This window comes from Vipera berus (assembly GCF_964194415.1).
Source record: "Vipera berus genome assembly, chromosome: 4".
NCBI lineage: Eukaryota > Metazoa > Chordata > Lepidosauria > Squamata > Viperidae > Vipera > Vipera berus.
In genome coordinates this window covers 19,782,801-19,808,166 of record NC_138206.1, presented here as the reverse complement: position 1 = coordinate 19,808,166, position 25,366 = coordinate 19,782,801, and the positions used below count along the sequence as shown (strand labels likewise).

Here is a 25,366-nt window from a genome sequence, read left to right as displayed (position 1 = left end):
TATTCTTTTTATTGTAATCTCTAATTAAATTATTTTGGGGGGGAAAAGCTAAGTTGTGGAAGAGTGAACTCACCACCTGGAATGATCCTTCTGGGATCCAGAGTGCTATTGGAAAGGTTTAAAACAATCCCAGTCCTTTTCAAGAAAAGAATGAACAATCATTTGTCCAGGATGTATAAGCACTCCTACCTTGGGCAAGAGGTTGGACTAGAAGACCTTCAAGGTCCCTTCCAGCCCTATGATTCTACTAATCTTGATAACAGTTTGTCCAGAATTGAAAGCAATAAACCTCAAATACCAGCTGTGGAGGAAGAACATTGTCTTCCCGACATTTGTAGGCTTTTTGAATGCATTGTTTGGCCACTATGTGACACAGAATGATTGGCCTTTGGCCTGATCCAACAATTTATTTTTACAAGGTTTGTAAGTCGGTATTATCTGCCAATTCAGCCACCTCTGGCATTTCTTTCTATTGGCTAGAACCTGAAGTGTTACTGTTTTATCAAGAAAGGATTTGAACCATCCTAATTGATTTTTGCAGTACAGGGTAAATAGGAATGTCTTAAGTGTTGCTTTAAAGCAAGGAGGGTGGGGGCAACAGCACTTAAACAGAATTATATAAACATTTCTGGCTGAGACCAATTTATCCCTACCATTAAATTAGGAACAGCGGCTGCTATTTTTGAAAGGTAATGCAGCAACCTTGAAATCTGAGCGCCTTTTGATTGCTATTGCACACAATAATCATAAAGATCCAAATGTCAAGCTGAGATGAAACTTCAAACCTGATAGCTGCTTTGGAGTTAAATTTAATTTACTCATTTGCAAGCATTCTGAATCATGGTTTAAAATTATACTCAGCATGGTTTGTTTGTTTTTTTTTATTTTTCAACTCTGAAAAGCTATGTATAGCTTTGAAAAACACAACAAACAAATAGAAGAAAAACACGAAAATGTTGTTGGGTTGCTTCTGCTTGGCCTCTTCTTGCCACGTTGACAAGATGTGGGATTGAAAAAAAAATGTGTTCAGTGAATTCTCTCCATATTTCATCAGCAAACCAAATGGAAGGACCCAAGTAATATGTCAGTGATGGCTTCAATCCAAAGAATTTCAGTTCTGTGCAAAGTTGATATCATGGTTCAATGCAGGCATCATTTCTCAATTCAGCCTGTTGCCAAGTTTCACTGTTATCAACCTTGAGCATGTCAACATGTGTCCAGAAAACACATTATTTTTGTACATGATAAGAATTTTTCAATGCAATCCAGTTATTTTTGTAATGTACTGTGAAAATCAAAACTACATTTTACGTAACTAGCAAGTCTTTTTTTGAGAAATAATCAGTTTGAGCGTTCACCAAAGCTCTCCCTACAAATACTTTAAATAAGCAGTTGGCAAACTTTTGGTGTCTAGGAATGATCTTTTAGAGTTTGGGGAGGTGGCAAGGTAGGGTAATAATGCAGTTACACATACAGGCAAAACCAGGATTTTCTAACCCCCCCCCTCTTGGGTTGGAGGAAATTTGGAGAGTCTTTGGAGTTTTTGTAAAAACCAATTAAACTTATCTTGACAGTTCATTTTTTATTTCATATTAGAGTACTTTCTGAGAGCTGTAAAAACAGAGGTTAGAGCTATGTGCCTTTATGTTCTCACCTCTAATTGGCAAAGATAAATTCTAGAGAACATGAAACAGCCTTGCTGGATCTAGTGATCTCTTTCAAAGCAATAATCAGCCACTTGCTGCTGAGATAGTTAAAGCAGTCTGCCTTGAATTTGTTTTAGCAATAAATATTATTAAATAATATTATACACCATTCTTCAGTACATATGTGCAAAACCAAGATATTGTTACATATATAAAATATAGAAATGTAGGGCTCCCCTTTATCATCTTGGATGATGGAGTATCTGGATGGTGGCCTCTTGGATCTTGAATTGTACAACGATATGGGTCTTGAGCTATGCAAGGCTTTAAAAAAAGTCATATCAACTTTTAACTCTGCAAATGAACTGGAGGTCTGTGAAGTTCTTTCAATAAAATGGGATATATTCTGTAGATTTGTTCTAGAATGTCAACTGAGATATCCTAGGCAAAGATGATTCCATATGCAAAATCTTGATGAGCAACACAAATTTAGGAATAGAGTACTTCTGAATATCTTTGAATACCAGATAGAGATGGAGATCACACTGTGTTTAGAATTTCCTATACCAAAAGAATCTTTTTTTATTTCAATTTGTCTGTGCAAGTGGGAAACAAAAGATTTTTGGGCAATAATCAGTGCAAATATTCAGTTCTTGTAATGTGGCTTCATTCTTGTTCCTTGAATAAAAGGTTCCAGGGTAAAAACATTTATCTGAGATATTTTATTTTTTAAAAAATATTTTTTCTTCGTATTTTCAACAGAATATTTTTCCTTCGGTGACATTAAATATGTCAGGTGCAAGAAACAAGGAGCCAGAATAGAGTTCAAAAAGCACTGCAAATTAATTTCATGTGACTTATACACAAGAATCTGATCTACTAATGGTCAAGGCAAATTGGCATTAGATAAGAGTCAACTGACTTCAAGGGGAGCTGGGCTTAGGTCTCTTTTGGGGGTGATTATGCTTTTGACTCTGCCCTCTGGCTCAGCCTAAGTCATTTCCTACAAAATATCAATTTGTGGCAATTTTGATAGGTTTGCTCTGCGTCTATCTTCCAAAATGTTATCAATTCCCCTCAGCTTAGTGTCATCCACAAATTTAATAAGTGGACCTTCAATCCTCTCAGCTAGTTCATTTATCAAAATGTTGAAGAGTACAGAAACTTGAGGTACTCCATTGTCCATCCAGTTTTGGTCACCATGATGTAAAAAAGTTGTTGAGACTATAGAAAGAGTACAGAGAAGAGCAACAAAGATGATTAGGAGACTGGAGGCTAAAACATATAAGGAACGGTTGCTGGAATTGGGTATGTCTAGTTTAATGAAGAGAAGGATAAGGGGTGACATGATAAGTGTTCCAATATCTCAGGGACTGCCACAAAGAAGGAGTGAAGCTATTCTCCAAAGCACTTGAAGGCAGGACAAGAAGCAATGGATGGAAACTAATCAAAGAGAGAAGCAACCTAGAACTAAGGAGGAATTTCCTGACAGTCAGAACAATTAATCAGTGGAACAACTTGCCTCCGGAAGCTGTGAATGCTCCAACACTGGAAGTTTCTAGGAAGAGACTGGACAACCATTTGTCTGAAATGGTATATGATTTCCTGCCTGAGCAGAGGATTGGACTAGATGATCTCCAAGGCCCCTTCCAACATTAATATTGTTGTTGTCTGTTTCCTTCCATGCAGATATAGTTCCATTGAGGACTACACGATGGGTGTGGTTGGTCAGCCAAATACAAATCCATCTGATGGTGATACTGCTATATGTGGTTGAAGGCCCTAAGAATTTCAATCCTTGTGCTGAACGTCACCTCTATGGCTGGGAAGGTACATAATGACAAGGACATGTCCTACTCCCCACCCCTGAAAAGCTAATGCATTTCATATTTCAGGCTTTCTAGAGTATTCTGCTTTCTCATCCTAGATGTTGTGCTTTAAGATGGATATAGATAAATTCATAAATTCACAACAGCAATAAAAGTCGTGCTTTTTTGTATACGTTATTAATTTTTTTTAAAGAACATAAAAGCTAACAAAACTAATATAAAGGGAAGGAAGGAAAAGGCAAAAGAAAGACAAAAATACAAAAAGAGAAAAGAAAAAGAAATATAAAGGAAAAATAAACTGTTGCTTATTTTCCTTGTAGCAAATGGAAGTGTGATTACAAAATTATCTCTCCATGATTATAAAAAGAAAAGCTCTCTTTTTAATTATCTTTTTTTTCACTTAATCATCAAAAGCTCAAAAAAAGTGTGTACGGACTTTCCAGTCAGCAATAAATGCAAAAATGTTTTTCTTCTCTAATCAAGGAAGTATATTTAGCCATCTCTGAAGTTCCATCATCTTCACCAAATGAATTATCCTTTACTGTGGATAATTTGAACCTTTCCACTTTTGAGCATATAATAATCTTGCTGCAGTTATCATATATAAAAACAAAATAAGAATTTGATTTGAATGAATATGTTTACCATGTCACGAACCTTAAAAACATGATAGAAATCTCTTCAAGGCATTTCACGAAGAACAGGAAAAATATATCTTCTTAGCTGCCCTGCAAAGTATGAGTGATTCAATGGCCTTGAATGACAGGGAGATGCATTTTAATTGAACATTTGGATAAACTTACCAACAGCATTGGGACTAATTATTTAGAGGCACAATATGCTTTCCTTGCTATTAATATCCACTCCAATGATGAAAAATCAACTTTTGTGGAATCTCTAAGCTCTGCATTTTCTGTGTTGAACAGCGGGGGTTAGTCAAGACAGTATACAAAGCCTCCTCCAACTCTATATTTCTCTGGTTTCTGATCTTGTTTCAGAATGTCAAAATTCCCTAGAGCACAATTTGAAATGACCGATACAGAAACTAAACAACTATATTACAGTAAGGCAGATGTAAGATATGCAACAGTGGACAAGCTGATTGCAATCCTACTTCTTTAAAAAAATGGGAATAATAATAATAATAATAATAATAATAATAATAATAATAATAATAATAATAATAATAATAATAATAATAATAATAATAATAATAATAATAATAATAATAATAATAATAATAATAATAATAATAATAATAATAATAATAATAATAATAATAATAATAATAAAGTTGGAAAGACCCTTGGAAGTCATCAACTCCAACCCCCTGCTCAGGCAGGAAACCCTATACCATTTCAGACAAATGGCTGTCCAGTCTCTTCTTAAAAACCTCCAGTGTTGGAGCATTCACAGCTTCTGGAGGCAAGTTGTTCCACTGATTTAATTGTTCTAACTATCAGGAAATTCTTCCTTAGTTCTAGGTTGCTTCTCTCTTTGGTTACTTTCTATCCATTGGTTCTTGTCTTGCCTTCAGTCACTTTGGAGAATAGCTTGACTCCCTCTTCTTTGTGGCAGCCCCTGAGATATTGGAACACTGCTATCATGTCACCCCTAGTCCTTCTCTTCATTAAACTAGACATATCCAATTCCAGCAACCGTTCCTTATTTGTTTAAGCCTCCAGTCCCCTAATCATCTTTGTTGCTCTTCTCTGTACTCTTTTTAGTCTCAAAATTTTTTACATTGTGGTGACCAAAAGTGGATGCAGTATTCCAAGCGTGGCCTTACCAAGGCATTGTAAAGTGGTATTAACACTTCATGTGATCTTGATTCTATCCCTCTGTTAATGCAGCCTAGCACCGTGTTGGCTTTTTTGGCAGCTGCAGCACACTGCCAAAGTGATTGTTCACTAGGACTCCAAGATCCTTCTCACAGTTACTATTATTGAGCAAGTTACCACCTATACTATACCTGTACATTTGGTTTTTCTCACCTAAATGTAGAACCTTACTTTTTTCACCACTGAATTTCATTTTGTTAGATAGCGCCCAATGTTCAAGTCTGTCAAGATCCTTCTTTATCTTAAGCCTATCCTTTGGAATGTTGGCTATTCCTGCCAGCTTGGTGTCGTCTGCAAATTTGATGAGTTCCCCATCTATCCCCTTGTCCAAATCGTTGATGAAGATGTTGAAGAGCACTGGGCCCAGATCAGAGCCTTGGGGCACCCCATTACATACTTCCCTCCATGTAGATGCGGTTCCATTGAGGACCACATGCTGAGTACGGCCAATCACCAGCTACAAATCCACCTGGTGGTGATGCTGTCTAACCCACATTTTTCTATCTCATCAAGTAGTAGGTTGTGGTCTACTTTATCAAATGCCTTACTGAAGTCCAAGTAAATTATATCCACAGCATTCCTCTGGTCCACAAATTTTGTCACTTGGTCAAAGAATGCAATAAGATTTGTCTGGGATAACCTGTTTTTGAGAAAGCCATGTTGGTTTTTGGTAATAATGGGTTATAATGGAACTGTAAATCCTGACTCACCCAGATGCTATTTCCTAGTGAATTTCACACATATCTATTGATTTTTATGATCCCTAAGATAGAACACCATGGATTTGCTTCTAATGGTTCAATGCCAATCTTTCTCAATTTGAGGACTACCAGTATTTAGAAAGCAGACTCTGCTGTGGGACTTATTTCAACCTGCGTATTTTTCGTGCTAACACTGGTGGAAAAAAAATGCTCTTGGAATGTTATTTAGCGATTGAAATCCAATGCTTCAAGGATAAAAATCTGGAAATACCTCATAAGAAGAAATGATATACAAAATTATTAGCATATTGATTTATTGTTAGTTGATAAGAGAGCAAAAGCAAGGAGAATTTATATCAACATTGATAATATCAAGTAAATGCTTTAAGAAAATTGAAGTCAAACCCTTTCTCATTTTATTTTGGACATAAATAATATTTAAAATATTTTATGGATATCTGTTCAATTTTGGTCATGTTATCTTATAAAACTTACCCCAAGATGGGAAGGATTTATCCTTCTGGGTTAAAGCTTTCTGTACAAAGGATTATTATAATTTTTTTTAAAAAAAAATCCTGGCATCTTAGAAAATATAACTATTGGAAGATCTGACAGATAAAGACATTTACAACTTTTGTAAGAGAGTAGACCTATGAACCAAAGTACTCATGAGGTACCCATTAAAGAATCTTTCAGACGTTAACACATGAATATTTTGGGGCATTTATCTTTCCTGTTACCTTTGTGAAATAAAATGACATTTCCAAGAGGGAAAAAAGAGGTTTAATTGTTGAGCAACTGTAATACTAATGCTTCATCTTCTGCAAGGGAAAGACCTGTATCTAATGGTAGAAAAGAGTCCTCTTGGTTAAGTTTCATCTTCTTCTTCTTTTGTGGTGTCTCCCCTTCTGGTTTGCTTCCATCCAACTGCCGCTTATCCATTCCACGTTTGCTGTAGAAATAAATCATTCTTTTACTGTTGGCATTTAAGCTAATCAAAATCATATAAAAAAGTAACTGGATTTAAATGAGAAAATGTTTAATTACAAATTAGGGGCAAACATGGTAATGATGTGCAAAGAGAAATTAAGTTTGGAGAATTCAAAACCTAAATTAAGAAATGGTCTCAGGCTGCAGTAATAAGATTTTAAAATAAGAAATGTATGATTAGAAATAAAATAGGGAGAAAATGAATTGACCCAGGAAAATGTGTCATTTATCAACCATCCCTGGTGAGTTCAATATTCTCTCTGTCTCTCTGTCTCTCTGTCTCTCTCTCTCTTTTTCAAAAGGTGACTCCCTTCTACCCCACCTTTTAAAAAATGTCTATTGTTGCACAGGCAGAAACAGCAACAGCTTTTAATGGGCAAAATCTGCTATTTGTACATTAGTTTAAAATAAAATGTTTATGGCCACTATATGTGCTTTATACAAAAATATGAATTTGACTTTCTCAACCACAAGTTGAATGGCTGTATTTGGGAAAAGATTCTGCTTATAAGTTCTTTAAATGCATTGATAAATAAACAAGCAAGCAAAGTCTGCATAGAATAAGCACATAAACAGAATGTTTGTTTTTGCTAGCTCTGACTTTTCTTATGTGTTACCCAGGCTGAAACAACTTCTCTCCATTGCTTGAATGTCAACGCCCATCGCACCTACTTGCCAACAGTCTGGAGTGACAAAATATTGTAATCCAAAGCAGCCAGAAGGGACCAAGTACAAAAAGCTTTGGGCCAGTGAATTTCATTTAGTCATCTTGGGTAGCTTGTTCAGTCTCGCCATATTCAATTTAATCAGCACTAATCTGAACTTTAGTGCAAGATTGAAAGATGTGAAGAGGCCTGGCCCATAAAATCGCCAACAGTCGGACACGACTGAATGGATAACATCATCATCATCATCATCATCATCATCCAGGCTGAACTAAACTTTAAATTTATTATCCTGATTTCTGACAAAAAAGATATCACATGCCATTGGAAACTACAGATTTAGAACAAAGTTTGCTCTGGGTTTTAATGTAACACAAAAATATTTTTGAAGCAACCCCTCCACAAATGGATGGATGAATGATATATGTACGTGTGTGTATACATGTACACACACACATCTATATGATACTTAAATCAGGTTAATTAAAATAAATTTCTTATCCAATCTGCAATTCAGCCAATTATTTCTATCACATGAATGGATTTTAAACCAAGGAGAATTTCAGTTGATTGAAATTGTAAATAGGGCATCTGTTCATAATAAGATTAGTGATTAAAACACTAATAAGAAAGCATAACAGATTCAGTATATGAACTAGGTCACATTTAAAAGCCAATTCCTGAGTATCTTTAAAATGAGCAATCACATACATGTTATCACTCTTTCTCAGAAATCTCCTGGGTAATCAATGCCATCAGAATGCATTTAGGCTTTTGAGAACTGTTTTTGTGAGGATGGCCAATCCAAAGTCATTTTTTAAAAAATTAAATATGTACTTCAGAGATCAGTCTGTATTTTGATTATTCCCACTTAAAGGAATAGGGAAAGAGACCGTGTTTGGCACAAGAAAAAGATGGTAGGAGGAACTGAACATCAATTGGGGGTGGTCAGGAATGTGTGTTTATGCTGGGGGGGGAGAAAGAGTATTTAATTTAATTTAATTTAATAATTTGATTTCTATACCGCCCTTCTCCCGAAGGACTCAGGGCGGTGAACAGGGCAATACACAATAAAAATCAGATACAAAAATTAAAAAAACCATTAAAAACCAATTAAACATCATGCCCATAAAATCAATACATATTAAGTTAAAAACTAATTTTAAAAACCCAACCCCATCCCGTCAGACCAGGCCAGCTTGTTCGAAAAAGAATGTTTTAAGATCGCGCCTGAAGGAGCGAAGGTCGGGGGCCGTCCGGAGCTCAACCGGTAAGCTGTTCCAAAGGTCTGGCGCGCCCACAGAGAACGCTCTCCCCCTGGGGGTCACCAATCGGCATTCTTTGATCGGCGGCACCCTGAGGAGGCCCTCTCTGTGGGAGCGCACTGGACGGAGGGACGTTGACGCCGGTCGCAGGTGTTGCCGTAGGTAATCCGGACCCATGCCATGAAGGGCTTTGTACGTCATAACTAACACCTTGAACCTCACCCGGAGAGCAACCGGTAGCCAATGCAGCTCGCGGAGCAGAGGTGTAACATGGGAGTATCGGGAAACTCCCAAGACGACTCGCGCGGCTGCATTCTGCACCAACTGGAGTCTCCGGGTGGACCTCAAGGGCAGCCCCATGTAGAGAGCATTACAGTAGTCTAGACGAGAGGTCACGAGCGCATGAGTGACTGTGCGCAAGGCATCCCGGTCTAGATAGGGCCGCAACTGGCGCACCAGGCAAACCTGGGCAAAGGCCCCCCTAGTCACAGCTCCAATATGCTCTTCCAAAGAGAGCTGTGAATCTAGAAGGACCCCCAAGTTGCGGGCCCTATCTACGGGGGGGTAATAGCTCACCCCCCATGGCCAATGATGGGATAATCGGAATTTCCCGGGATGCCGGCACGAACAGCCACTCAGTCTTGTCAGGGTTGAGTCGAAGCCTGTTCCTCCCCATCCAGACCCGGACCGCCTCCAGGCAACGGGACATCACGTCGAGGGCATCGCTGGGGTGGTTTGGGGTAGAAATAAAAAGTTGGGTATCATCAGCATATTGGTGATACCCAACTCCAAAACCACGAATGATCTCACCCAGCGGCTTCATATAGATGTTGAACAGGAGAGGCGAGAGAACCGATCCCTGAGGAACTCCACAAATGAGAGGTCTCAGGGTCGATCTCTGCCCCCCTGCCAACACCGACTGCGAACGTCCCAGGAGGTAAGAGGAGAACCAGTGGAGAACCGTGCCTCCCACTCCTAACCCCCTGAGACGTCGCAGCAGGATACCATGGTCGATGGTATCAAAAGCCGCTGAGAGGTCTAAAAGGACTAGGACAGAGGAACAACCCCTGTCCCGAGCCCGCCAGAGATCATTCACCAGCGCGACCAATGCCGTCTCCGTGCTGTACCCGGGCCTGAAACCCGATTGGTACGGGTCTAGGTAGTCAGCTTCCTCCAAGAACAAAGGGAGCTGATGCGCCACCACGCTCTCAACAACCTTCGCCAAAAAGCGAAGGTTGGAGACCGGACGATAGTTGTTTAAAATTGCTGGGTCCAAGGCAGGCTTCTTGAGGAGGGGTCTCACCACCGCCTCCTTCAAGGCGGCGGGAAAACTACCCTGACTCAAAGAAGCAGTAATCACTGCCTGGAGCCAGCCTCGTGTCCCATCCCGGGCTGCATAAGTCAGCCAGGAGGGGCACGGGTCCAACAAACACGTGGTAGAGCTCAGCTTCCCCATGATCTTGTCCACTTCATAGGTAACCCCAGATTTATGACCACAATTGAGCCCAAAAATTTCTGTTAAGCAAAACAGTTATAAATTAAATTTTGCCCCATTTTATAACCTTTCTTGCAACAGTTGTTAAGTGAATCACTGCAGTTGTTAAATTAATAATAAATAATAAATAAATAAACCTTTATTGTCAAAGTACAACATGTGTACATTGAGATTAACTGAGCCTCCCCCCGTGCTCTCTCCCCCCAACACACAGTGACAACAAACCCTCCATCCCACCACACCATGTGAACCAACTACACCACACACCGGCCTCCCAAGTCAATTCTGCATAAGCTTATGTCCCATTTAAAAGCCTAACAGCCCACGGATAAAAGCTATTTTTCAGCCTGTTGGTACGGCTGGCTATATTCCTATATCTCCTACCGGATGGTAGTAGAGTAAAGAGATACCGTCCAGGGTGTGAGTCATCCCTGAGAATCTTCCTCACTCTTCCAAGGCAACGAGCCCTGGCGATGTCATCCAGTGGTGTCAGGGAACAGCCCACAATGTCTTGTGCTGTGCTCACTACCCTCTGTAATACTTTCCTGTCCGTGGCTGTCAGACCAGCATACCAAACCACAATACCATACGAGAGGACGCTCTCTATGGTAGACCGGTAAAAGAGGGTCATTAGCTGTTGTTCTACCCTGTTCTTCCGCAAGATCCTAAGAAAGTGTAGCCTCTGTTGGGCCTTTCTAGCCACCTGGGTTGTGTTAACTTTCCAGGTCAGATCTTCACAGAGGTAGACTCCCAGAAATTTAAAGGAGGAAACTCTCTCTACACAGTCCTCCCCGATGTAAAGTGGGGCAGGTTCCTCCTTTTTTCTCCGGAAGTCTAACACCATCTCTTTCGTCTTGCCGATGTTTAGGTGCAAGTTGTTGTTACTACACCATATGGATAGTTTTTGTACCTCCGCCCTATATGCTGTCTCATCCCCACCTGTAATAAGACCCACCACAGTTGTATCATCTGCGAACTTGATTATTGCAGTGGATGGGTCAGATGATACACAATCATAAGTGTATAAAGAGTACAGGTAGGGGCTAAGCACACAGCCCTGTGGCGTGCCGGTGCAAAGCTTCAGGGGGGTGGACAAAGCAGACCCGACCCTCACTGTTTGTACCCGATCCCTAAGAAAGTCTTGCATCCAATCGCAGATAGCGGGGGAGAATTTCAATAATACAGTCGTTAAGTGAATGTGGCTTCCCTATAAACTTTGCTTGTCAGGAGGTCACAAAAGGTGATCTCGTGGCCCCAGGACACTGCAATGGTCATAAATATGAGTCAGTTGCCAAGCATCTGAATTTTGATCATGTGACCGTGGGGATGCTGCAATGGCCTTAAGTATGAAAAACAATCACAAGTCACTTATTTCAGTGCTGCTATAACTTTGAACAGTCACTAAATGAACTGTTGTAAGTCAAGGACTATCTGTACTAGAGAGGTTTACAAGAGATAACAGGAGCCCCACATTAAAAAAATAGTAATAATTTTTTTGACCAAGGAAGGTTCCAGTCATAGAATGATCACCTAAATAAGGCAGCCTGATTCTGTACAAAAGGGTAGCAGTGAGACAAGCCTTGAGGAAGACACAACTGAACTTGGTTTCATGCCTTCTGATGAAGTTGCATTTTTTACTCTCATCTCTCTCAATTAACTTGGGTTTCCTATGGACAACAGGAAAGAAAAACCTTACCTACAGCTACTAAAATAATTCTTAAAGTGGAGATGCCAGGAATAAACTAAGAGGCAAATAGTTTTACACTGAAAGAACACAAGGATTTCCAGCCAAACGTAGAAGCTACTCTCACAGATATCTTACTGAGCTTATAATCCAAAGCTTACTTAGGCAGTTTGCTATGTTCCACTCGGCCGTTTATATACTGAGCATGAGCTTTACTTACAGGATCCATAAAGTGGTTCATCTTGGTAGCTAGTTGTTATTTGTCAGCAGAAATATACTGAGAACATTTCTTTGTTGTATGTTAACATGCAGTTGCATTTAGATTTATATTTTACCTCCTTAAAGTAGCATGCTTCCTTTAAGAATCATTATCTGTACAAGTATCTTGTAAGATAGATCAGCTAAAGAAAATGACTAGCAAGAGCGAAGAATGAATAATATACTTTTAAGTGTGCTACTTTATGAATGAATAGCATACTTGAAATAATGGAAAATATGTCACTTAAAAGAAGGTTAAGAGTTGTTGTCTCTCATTCCAGAGTATAGGATACAGAACAATGCAGCTAAGTTACTGGAAAGTAGACTCCATCAGAAAGGAAACATCATTTCCCGGTACTCCCGGTACTCCCATGTTACACCTTTGCTCCGCGAGCTGCATTGGTTACCAGTTGTCTTCCGGGTGAGGTTCAAGGTCTTAGTGATGGTTTTTAAGTCCTTACATGGCATGGGTCCGGAATACCTCGGGGACCACCTGCTGCCGGCGTCAACTCCCCTCCGCCCCGTGCGTTCCCACAGAGAGGGCCTCCTCAGGGTGCCTCCAGTCAGAGAATGTCGGCTGGTGGCCCCCAGGGGGAGGGCCTTCTCTGTGGGCGCTCCGGCTTTGTGGAACCAGCTGCCGGTTGAGCTCCGGATGGCACCGGATCTCCGCTCCTTCCGGCGCGGGTTAAAGACCCATTTATTTGAACAAGCTGGCCTGGCCTGATGGGGAATCACTTAGGGTTTTAATATTTATATATATATATTATTGTTTTTATTGTGGGCAATAATTTAATTCTTTTTTAACTTTTGTACTTTTGTAGTTTTAAGATATGCCCTGTTCACCGCCCTGAGTCCTTCGGGAGAAGGGCGGTATAAAAATTTAATTAAATAAATAAATAAATAAATAAATAATCTTAACAGCAAGAGCAGTTTTACAACAGAACCAATTAGCCAGAAAACTGAAAGGATCCCTTTCATTGGATGTGTTGAAACACACAGCCATCTATTTAGGTTGCTTTGATCTGATTCCTACATTGAGAAAAGGATTGGTCTTGATAGCCTTAAATGGCCTCTTTCAGCTCTAACTTCCTACACAGAAATAAAAGGACCTATATGACAGATGGTACATCTCTTCAATACACACATTTCTGCATTTTGTGGGGAGGGTAGAAACAAATGTCACTTAGTTAATCCTGTTGCTCTCACTTAAGACCAACTAATGCACTTTTCTATGCAGTTATCTAACTTCGAGAAGTTTAAATACTGATTTCTTAAGGCTTGCTGGTCTGCCAGCATAATGCAAAATTTACAAACAGCCTCTTGAGAATTGCTATTTTGCTAATTGAAGACTCTGGAGGGCAAACCACATTTTAATTTCCAAGGCCAAAGAAAGATTTCTAATGAAGATTAATTAATACAGACCCTTCTGTGGAGCCTCAGAACAACTTCCTCCTCACTTAGTGTCAGAACACTGACTGCACGCAGTGGGAATAATGAAAATATATTACATGATGTGCTAGTCTCTTTTTCAGCAATTTGTGCTCTGAAAATGTTCTCCACTCAGATTTCTACAAGCATGAAGCCAAATGCTCTAAGAACTAAAATCAAACAAAATGTGGACAAAGCTATCTTAAATTGACCAAGGTAAAAAAACTTCTCCCCACCCTTTCTCTCTCTCTCACACACACACACACACTCACAGATACACACACATATATAGAGGCATCATTAAAAAGGTAAAGGTAAAGGTTCCCCCGCACATGCATGCTAGTCGTTTCCAACTCTTGGGGCCGGTGCTCATCTCCGTTTCAAAGCCAAAGAGCCAGCGCTTGTCCGAGGATGTCTCCATGGTCATGTGGCCGGCATGACTAGACGCCAAAGGCGCATGGAACGCTGTTACCTTCCCAACATAAAGGTCCCTATTTTTCTACTTGCATTTTTACGTGCTTTCGAACTGCTAGGTTGGCAGAAGCTGGGATGAGTAACAGGCGCTCACTGTTACGCGGCACTCGGGATTCGACCCGCCAAACTGCCGACCTTCTGATCGACAAGCTCAGCGTCCTAACCCACTGAGCCACCGTGTCCCTAGAGGCATCATTAAATGGCCAAAAAATAAATAAATAAATTCTGTTCTAATTCAATTATATTCTTGTCTCTATAGAACTATGTATACTTCAGGTCACTGTAAAGTTTTGGTAGGCTTCATTCCCATCCCAATTACATGTTACCGGTATGTTTTTTAAAAAAACAAAAAAGCTTGACACTAAGGAATAAGGATACTGTTCTGATCAGGGATGTGGGCCTTGTGGATAGGCCTTTTTATCTTTTATATGTTATGCATTGCTTATTTTTACTCGGTTTAATTAATTATATATTATTAACCCATTTTACAGAATTTAGTTTATCTATTCTTTTTTCATGTAAAATGGTTACTTGTTTGGTATTCCACTAACTCCTTTATAGTTAGAGCTCCCTAGGTTTTAATGTGGCTATTTTTTATTTTTGTATATTCTGATTCATTTATTTCTCTTTAACAAAAATAATCATTATTTTTTAAAAAAACCTCTTTTAAATCAACTATGTCACATATGGTATAGAGTGATGCTTGAAAAGGAGGCAGCCCCAACACTTTTTTGTTTGTGGTTAAAAGTGAAGATACTCAACTAAACCAAACACAGCCTACATTCATTATGTAGCAACTGTCTAATCCCGTGGTGGCAAACCTATGGCACGCGTGCCACACGTGGCACGCAGAGCCCCCTCTGTGGGCACACATGCTGTTGCCCCAGTCCTAGGCCTTTAGCTGAGTTTTATAAAACCTTTTCACTTTAGGCCTCCACTGCCATGTGCAAAAAAAAAAGGTTCAATCAATCAAGTTCTTGTGGGGGGAAAAAAGATCTTGCAAAGTTGGAATTGATTGATTGAACTTTTTAGTCCCACCCAGTCTGCCATTACCAACCGCAGTCATGCCCACTCAATGGGCCACACCCACCCAATTAGCCACATCCACCCGGCACCCAACGATACATAAGTGGGTTTTGGGTTGCAGTTTGGGCACTCGGTCTCTAAAAGGTTTGCCATCACTGGTCTAATCCTAGCCTTGGTCAGCAAAGCATTATCTTTTCATTGCTTCAGGAACTCAACTTCATCTTCCTTTCTCTGGTCTATTGGAACTGCCGCTGTCTTCATTGTCATCATTCACCTCTACACAATGCACACCCTCCTTCCTTTATGGCAAATGAAATTAAAACGTCTTTCAACAGCTGATACTGCTCAGCCTTTAAGCCACTGCTAGCTATTTGTATTTTTTTCCTCTTTCCATCTTTGCTATCACACTCTGTTCTGTTTTTTTTCTGCTACAGAATCCCAAAGCAATGACTAATTTAAAACACATTTAACATATGTTTTATATATATATATTACTAAGGTCAACAGCAGAAATGTGACATCTTGTGAAGATCAAGCCTTTCAGAAAAAAGATTTTCAGATAAACTCGATGCCATCTTTATGCCTTTCTAGTGTTTGACAATATTAAATTTAGGTTGCAAAACTAGATAGCTTAGGGTGGTTGTTTTCTTTGTTTTAGGAAATGAAATGAACCTTTATGAAATGAACCTTTATTGTCAAAGTACAACTATGTGTACATTGAGATTAGCTGAGCCTCCCTTTGTGCTCCTACCCCCCAACATACAGTGACAACAAACCCTCCATCTTACTACACCATGTGAACCAACTACACCACACACTGGCCTCCCAAGTCAATTCTGCATTAAATTCACAAAAGTTCACAAAGGTTATTTCTCATTCAAAAGCCTAACAGCCCACGGATAGAAGCTGTTTTTCAGCCTGTTGGTGCGGCTGGCTATACTCCTATATCTCCTACCCGATGGTAGGAGAGTAAAGAGATACCGTCCAGGGTGTGAGTCATCCCTGAGAATTTTCCTCACTCTTCCAAGGCAACGAAGCACCTAGAGTTCTAAATGAATCTGAAATACTATGTCCAAACAAAGGACTCATTTTGCATTCAGTATGTTTTTCCCCAAGTTAATTAAAGATAGCAACAGCAATAGCACTTAAGACTTATATAGCTCTTCACAGTGTTTTACAGCCCTCTTGAAGATTGCCCCTAACAATCTGGGTCCTCATTTTATGGACTTTGGAAGAATGGAAGGCTGAGTCCACCTTGAGGCAGTGAACTGCCTGCAATACTGCATTCTAACCACTGCGCCACTACAGCTCTTTTAATTAGATATATTAAGGTTTATGGTTTAGCAGTACCTATTTATCCTCACATACTACCCTCAGTGCAAATGCAGAACATTACTTTAAAAATAATAATTCAAGCATTTAAAAACAGATTAAACTAGGAATCCATCAAGAAAAAACATTAGGTCAACATCAACAGCCAGAGTTCAAACTAAATAGGAGATGGTTATACAAAGAAAAGAATGCCTTTGTCTTTCCCAACCAGATGCCATCCAAATGAGTTAAATTACAACTCTTTTATAATGGCCCGTGAGATGCAACATATGTTGTTTAGGGATTGTGAATCTGGGCTCTTACTGTATCTGAAAGTGACCAAGGACCCAGATTGTTGGGGGCAATTAAGCTGACTTTGTAATAATGCCGCTGGGGGTGTGTGTGAAAGCCCTAATAAGCAGGCATATACATAGAATGAAGGCTACTGCTAAGCTTGTAAGCCGCCCTGAGTTTTCGGAGAAGGGCGGGATATAAATGTAATTAAAAAAAAAAGTTTGGACTGAAGGTTGGAGTAATTAGTTGAACATAAAAAATAATTTTTTTATTCTAGTTCGGGGCTGTGTGTGGAGGTGTTAGATCTGTTGCCCATTGGGCTAGTAATCTGCATCTAAGAGAACCAGAGCAATTAATAACACTGGCTTGATAAAATAGTTTTGATTGTGATATCCTTCTAGACCACTCAGAGGGGGAGAGAGGTCTAATCATGGCTCTCAGTTTTGTGTGGTGGTTCTGGGCTCAACATTCACCTCATTCCCTTTTAGCATCTACACAAAGTCTGGTCAAAGTTTATTTTTTAGCTTGGGGTTAAATATCGTCAGTACACTGATAATATCCATTTATACATCTTCATTCTTGGATGACCAAGTGATGCCATCAATTTTTTTTCTCAGTGTCCAAAGAATGGAGGGGTAGATAAGAGGGTCTCCCATAATTAGTTTTAAATAGTTCTCAGAACTGCCTTGAAAAGTTCTCAGAACTTATAACTGATCCAGAATGCAATGGCATGAGCAATTGGTTCTAAGTGAACCTTGACCTCCATGCATAAATCTGGATTGTTTGTGAGACCATCTCTCTCCAAGATAGAATAGGGTGGACATGTTCTAGGTCAGGGCTTTTCAACCTTTTCACCCATTGTACCACTTTTAGGATATGGCAATATCCAAATACCACCAGTCGCCTAGCAAGGTGTCAAAAACTTGATGACCAAAAAAAAGGGGGGGAAAGTGACGAAGTACAGGTAGTCCTTGACTTACAACAGTTCACTTAGTGACTGTTCGAAGTTACAATGGCACTGAAAAAAGTGCTCCCCAAGCCACAGCCGAGCAAGACGCCTGCCTGCCCGCCCGGCGGCACTCTTCCTCCTGTCTGAGGTTTTCATTGTTGTGAGCATTTCTGTTGAGGATTGGCAGCGGGGGTGGGGTGGGAGGGTGTTTGGTTTTTATTCCCCCCGTCTGCTGGGTGGTTGTAGCAGGTTTTGGTCACTTCACATGACCCTGGGACACTGTGACCGTCATAAATATGAATCAGTTGCCAAGCATCTGAATGTAAATCACAAGACCCTGGAGATGTTGCAACATTCCAGCTGATCGGTGCTTCTTCTGGGCTCAGAAGTGCCAGGATCAGTGCCAAGCTCCAGCTGGAGCCTGGCAATGATCCTGGCGCTTCCACTGAGCCCTGACAGCCCCAAAGAAGTGCTGATTCTGGCGCTTCTACTGAGCCCTGACAGCCCTGCAGCTCCAGCCGTCTCTCACTCTGGCTTGTGTGGTGCTGCCACCGGTTCAGCTCATTCCCCTCCCTCGCTACCACTTTTCTAGGGTGGTCGTGTACCACCTGCCAGGTGCCAATGTACCACAGATGGTACCCATACTACTGGTTGAAAAGCCCTGTTCTAGGTCACTTATATTAAACAATGTAATCTTAGCACTCGGGAAACATGCCTTCTATGTCGATGCACCTTCCCTATAAAACTAAATATCCCACAAGATATGGATGGTCTTGATTCTGCCAATGAGCTGCTTTCTCTCTCAGACATTAGGTAAGACAATTTTAAAGAGTTTTAACTGCAGATATGTAAATGTTCTTGGACATGATGCAGCTGTAGTTTTTGTCTACCTTGAATGCTACCTTGAATCCCACTGCAAGTTGTACAGCAAATTGAATATCTGGCTGGATAAAATGCTCTCTTATTTTTATCTCTTTAACTATAGGTACAGCAGTTAACTACACAATGAGGATAAAATGCTTACAAGGCTGTATGAGCCTTTGAATATCAAATATCAAGGCCCTATATGGCTTGGGTCCGGGATATTTGAGGGAACACCTGCTGCCGGCATCAAGCTCCCTTCGTCGTGTGCGCTCCCACAGGGAGGGCCTTCTCAGGATACCGCCGGTTAAGGAATGCCGGCGGGTTATTCCCAGGGGAAGAGCGTTCTCTGTGGGCGCGCCGGCCCTATGGAACCAACTTCCCACAGAACTTAGGACTGCCCCCGACCTTCGCTCATTTCGCCGGGACCTGAAAACTTGGCTCTTCGAGCTGTCTGGCCCAGGCTGAGGGGTTTTAATTTTTATTGGATTTTAGTTTTAAATTTCAGGGACTTGAATTAATTAATTGTTTTAACTGATTTTAATTTTTGTATGTTATGCTTTTAATTTTCCCTGTAAACCGCCCTGAGTCCTACGGGAATAGGGCAGTATATAAATTTAATAAAATAAATAAATAAATAAATAAATAAATAAATAAATATGGCTCATCTTAAACGAGAGACTGAAGGCATTTTTAAACCATTTCATCAGTCAAATTGTTAGCATCAACCTTCAAATCACAATATTTTCCCCAAATATCCATTAAATGATAAATTCAATTACTGCCTATAATCAAAAAATATCAACTTAGCAAAAGATATGGTTAGGAATTTAGCCTGAGAAAGTCATCTTGAAACAGCTGAACTGCATATTCCATTTAGAAGTGAAAACTAAGACCATCCAATTATGTAAAAGATTAATTGAAGTAATGAAAAGACTGATCAGAGCTTTGTTCCAAATCAACATTCCTTTTCAAGAGTGTTGAGGTATTAGATATTAAAAATTCAATTTAACATGCCTGATGAATATTTAGCTCTGCTGCTACTGTCCCTTGTGCCTCTTCCCACCTTCTTATTTAACATTATGATTGCCTTAAACAAGCAATACAATAAATGACACCAGATACATGAAAAATTCATTTCACTAAGCTTGTGGAGGGATGTGACTTAAAGGTGATTTGTTAAATAGCAAATATAAAATAGCGGATTATACATACCTTTCATCCCTTAAGGGATGAGATAAGGGGAAAAAATTGTCACCTGTGGTTGAAAATATTTTTTCTAAAGCTTTCTATAACCAAGACAAAGCATCAACCTTTTCCCAACATTGTTAGTACGAAGTTGTATTTTTTTCCTTTTCATTACATATATTGTAAAGGGGAAAAAATCATTTCTGGTTGTTTGTTTTTTTTGTTTTTAATTTCCCCCCCACTAATATTAAAGATCTTCTTGTTAACTGTATAAACTAAACTAAATAAGTAATTAATTTTTTTTTAAAAAAAAACCATACATTTAACTTACTTCATTATATTAAGAGCACGTGCGAACAAATTGGGTGAGTGGACACCTTCGGCCACCCTGTAAGACACGGGGCATCTGTGGGGCAGTGAAAAAGATGGAAACTATGACCTCTTCACAAGTCTTTTTTATAAAGGGTTGGACATGCATTGCATGAAAACGAGGGATGGTACTTGAATTCTGTCCATTCTCATGCTTTTTTAAAATCCACACAGGAAGTTCTGGGATTTCTGTTGACACATATTTCCAGGGGTCCCAAAACGAGACACAACAGAAGAAGAGAAGCAGAAGGGAAGGGGATGTTACGCTGCTGTGGCTATGCTTTTTCCTCCACTGCTGCTGTACAGGTGGCTCTTCACTTACAACAGTTCGTTTAGTGATTATTTGAAGTTACAATGGCACTGGAAAAAAATGACTTATGACCATGTTCCACACTTATAATCACTGCAGCATCCCCATGGTCACGTGATCAAAACTCAAGACACTTGGCAACTGACTCATTTTTATGACAATTGCAATGTCCTGGGGTCATGCGATCCCCTTTTGTAACTTTCTGACAAGCAAAGGCAATGGGGAAACCAGATTCACTTAACAGCAGTGTTACTAACTTAACAACTGAAGTGATTCATTTAACAACTGTGGCAAGAAAGGTTGTAAAATGAGGCAGAACTCGATTAACAACCGTCTCAACTATCTGTATGACCAGCCATGGTCTCAGTTAGCAGTAGCAGCACTGCCACCCTCTTATTCACTCAGATTCTCTTGAAGTGGAGAAGAAGGCAGACAGCCAGGTGAAAAAACCTTGAAGGCCCTGAAAGTTGTTCTCCTGCATCTTTTGTGTCCAATAGTCATAATCATGGGGGAGCCAAAATACATACAGCTTATCCGCAGAATCCATCTTACCATTAACATTTGTGTTATCTGTGTATATACCTGCTAGATAATAAAGCCATAAATTTAAATTAGCAGCCAGGGCTATTCTGCATTCTCTTGTCCATAGTTGAATAGTCTAAGTTAATTGGCTGATCTAACTGCAGCAGAATGAAGGTAAGTTTGACTGATTGCTTAGAATCTGGTAAGCTAGCAAAGAAGGAAAGTAAATTAAAAGGTCAATGCAACAAAATACCTGTGGCTTTTTGGAAGAATGTCTTCTTCGTCATCTTTGTGACCATCTGGATCTGGAAGTGTACTTGGATCAAATTCGTCATCACTGTCACTATGATCCAGAAGAGCTCCAGTGTCCTCTTCAATCTACATAAAGATTTGCAGAATTAGATACCTTCATGCATTATTAATATCTCTGTTAGTTTCAAGAAAAATCCACTCAATATCTTTTGAGATGTACTTAGGAAAGGATCTAATCAAGCTCTTAAGAAACTGCCCTTATATATGTTTTTTTTCCTCTCTCTCATACCATCATAGGCCTGCATGCAAGGCTCTGCAATTCCTTCACACAGTTGCATCTTTTTCTGGGACTGTGCAATTGCTAGCCACAGCTGCTGCCTGGTTCTAGGAAAAGGTACTTTTGGTTTAAGAGTTGCAGACAGATGTCACGTGCACATAGTAGTGCATATTGATGTACCTTTCTGCTTTGAAGGCTCCCACAACATTACTGTTATAATCATACTTTATGCTTTAATGCCAGTAGAAAACGGGGGAGGGGGGAGGGGACTCCTCTTTGTACACTGGAAGCAAAAACTTGGATCACGTTTTTCTATGTTTGCCTTTAATCAGCACGCCAGCACCAGAAATATATGTAAAAAGGCAATACAAAGAGACTTCAGAAAGATTGAATACAACATGGAAACAAATAGAGAGATTATATCTTGTAAGAGAAAAAATGATGCAAAGCGCTATGCTGAACAGGTGCAACCATATCAGACAGGTCTCAGCTGAAGAGGCAGACTAAATCTGTTGTTATACCAATCATTAGTGGAGCCCTAAAGTGCTTCATTGATATCTGAAAATGCTAAAGGAGCCCCATGAAGAATGCCTCTCCCATAAACAATATGGCGAGACGTAATTTACAGAAACCATAACAAATTTGTTATTGCTTGGGTCAACAAGGACTAACTAGATATTGGAGTAAACATATAATAATAAATACTACGTGAATATTATATGTTATATTGTATTATTAATATATTAAATATTATAATACAGAAACTATTTTATTACAATAAATACTTGAACATAATTGGCATTGACAAAATCACCATCACACTATTGCAAAAGGCAGCCTGACGTGAAACAGCTTACATCCTGCGATGATAGCTTTAACACCATCAAATACCATTTACCCAAGATAGGTGGATAAAAATGCCAAATCCACTCTGAACATGTGGCTGACTGTGCAACCAAAAATAATAATAATAAAGAGTCTGGATGAAGAAAATCTGTAGGAGAAGACCAGGCTGAGCCTGAGGGCAGGGTCAAATGCATCATCAGTCTGGAGTCCCTAAACCTCTGAAAGAGACCTAAGTCCCCCTTGAAGGCCATTCTCGCATCAACTTGCCTTGACCATTAGTAGATCAAATTCTTGTGCATGAAATAAACTCACAATGCTTTTGAACTCGATCCTGGCTTCTGGTTTCTTGCACCTAACAAGTCATTACCAAATAACCACATATGAAGGCCAACATCAGCTAAAGAATTGGCAGCTGTGTATTCACATTTTTATGTATATTGTTATCGTTAGCTGGGGACCACAATCAGCCTTCCATAGGTTTGTCAAGGACACTTGGTGATGCTGTGATGTTACCAAGACAAAGGAAAATTATTTTTACCTCTTTGAAAACAGTCTCAATTTGTATAATAAGGAACTGGAAGTTCAAGGAAGAAATCATAATTAGATTTATGTCCCACCTTTCTCCCTATGCTAGACCTTGAGGTGGTACCTATATACATAGTAACAACTCATAATAATAACCTAATGATGAAGTCTAGGCAAAGAGAGAGTGGCTGGCCATTGAGTTTCCAAGGCTGAATATGATGTCTCATCATATCACTGCTACATTAACAATTATGTCACACTGATTCCAGAACAGCATATTCTACTACGGGAAAAATATATAACCTGAATGTTGCCATGGCAAGGTAGTCCTAGTTTAGCAACCACAACTGGGATCAAAAACTCAGTTGTTAAGCAAAGTGGTCACTAAGTGAAGCTGCAACTGTACTTTATAGTCCTACTTCAGCTTTCTTTTGCTTTATGAACCTGCAAAGGTTGTAGATCTGGGATTGGTTATGAAGTTATTTTTTCATCACTTCTGTAACTGCAAATGATCACTAAATGAAGCAGTCACTAAATGAAATCTGTCTTATTTTTTGTAGGATCAGTTCAAATATACTACAATTCTTAGGCAAATTGGAGCAGCAGCATGAAATCTTCTTATGTGACCCATAATCACCTTAAAGAAGGTCAAACCTCTTTCTTTTCATGCAGATATTAATGCTGTTTCTCCAGAGTGTACTATGGTTTACGAAATGCCAATTTTTCATCTACAAATAGATTATGGCACCAAGCTGCTGATTCATTTGTCTTTTTATTTCAGGAACACCTGACAAATACTTATACAGTGTAAAGAGTGTAACTTAATTTATGGTAGGCAAGATGAAATACATTTGGTGATTGATGACTTGTATGTAGCTTTCATAAAAATAGAAAACAAGGCTTCTTATCTCCAGGAGGATTACATTTGGAAATAATGGAAGAAAAGAGTGACCAAAGGACCAGCTGAGACTGCACCTGATGGTGCTCTGGATCCCGTGTTTACAGCTGAAATATCTTAAATTAATTTAGTGAGAATAATGATATCTGAACTAAGACATACAGTAGCTGTTTTATTGCTCAGATGCTCTCCCTGCTAATATCCATCAACAACAACTTATCTCACAGAAGGCAAAGAAGTAACTATTTGGGGGGGGGGGGGGAAATAGAAAATAATGCAAACTAATCTGTTCCAGAATTCTGCTACTGTTCATTAGCTGTTGGGTGGGTTGATCTTAGGGAATATAAATCAATATAGGGATCTTTAGAACCACAATGACATCATGACATGGGTCACACAACTTGCTTCCCCTGCAGATGCCACACTAGTGTTCCAATAGCATCCTTGACTTTTCCAGGCATAATTTCTTCTGTTGACCTTGTATCATATTCCAGGGGTCCCCAGCCTGTGAGCTGTGGCCCACTATTGGGCTGTGGCCTATTGGCCACTGGGCCACGTGAGTGGCTGGCTAGTGTGCACGTGTGTGTGTACACTCAACCCCTAATCACAATGCATCACTGCCAGCATTGCAAAGGCGCTAGCGTCACTGCCAGCATCACACAGGTGCTAGCGCCTCAACCAGCGTCACTTGTGCAGCCCCATTCGTGTGTGCGCATGAGTGCATAAGGGCATCTCCCCATCCCTTTCCCTCCGCATCACCAACCCAGAAAGGTTGGGGACCTCTGTCATACTCATTCTTCCCATTCTGGACAGAAGTTGCAAAAATCTCCATTTAACATTAACTTTGAATAAAATGCGATGAAATAAGATTCCAACTTTTGGGGAAACTACCATACAGCTTACACTCTTCGTATCTCAAAAATCAATTTTTCTGTACACCATTATGATTAATTAAAAACTGCTTTATCATCAGTATAATCCATGCAATAAATTTACTATTCTACTTAAGAATGTGCCATTACTGCCACCTAACAAGCATCTCTGTTCAATGAAAACAAAACTTCTAAAAGAGAAAAAGAGTTAAGAAAACTGTTACTCATACAGAAGATGCATTTCGCAAACCCTCAGTGTTTGTAAAGATGCCTCTCTTCCAGCACACTTTTGCTAATCAGCTTTAATATTAATTTAAACGTGTGTTTTAACATTTTTCATGGAAAAATTTATGCGGTTGTTAGGAGCTGACAGTGACTTGGTGGCACATAATCAATTAATCAATATCTTAAGATTTTTAAAATATCTGCAAGTCATACAAATCAAATAAATATTACAGCTAAAGAACAGCTGTAGCAGAGCAAAATCAAAATAAAGGTCTACCTCAAACATCTAGTTCTGTTACTAACTGGCTGGGGAATTTTGGGTGTTGAAGTCCAAATATATTCAAATTGCCAATGTTGAAAAATAC

The 25,366-nt window shown here is 39.6% G+C and overlaps 1 protein-coding gene across 1 annotated transcript in view; it reads right to left on the bottom strand.

Moving 5' to 3' along the window:
- Positions 1-6,316: 6,316 nt before the first annotated feature.
- Positions 6,317-25,366, bottom strand: part of DDX10 (DEAD-box helicase 10) — a 151,200-nt gene continuing 132,150 nt past the window's right edge. The window contains exons 17-18 of the mRNA XM_081326918.1: positions 21,360-21,484; positions 6,317-6,969 (exon numbers count right to left, since the gene is read on the bottom strand). Of these exons, the coding sequence (XP_081183044.1) occupies positions 6,801-6,969; positions 21,360-21,484 (294 nt within the window). The 3' untranslated portion in view covers positions 6,317-6,800. The remainder of the gene's footprint in view (positions 6,970-21,359; positions 21,485-25,366) is intronic.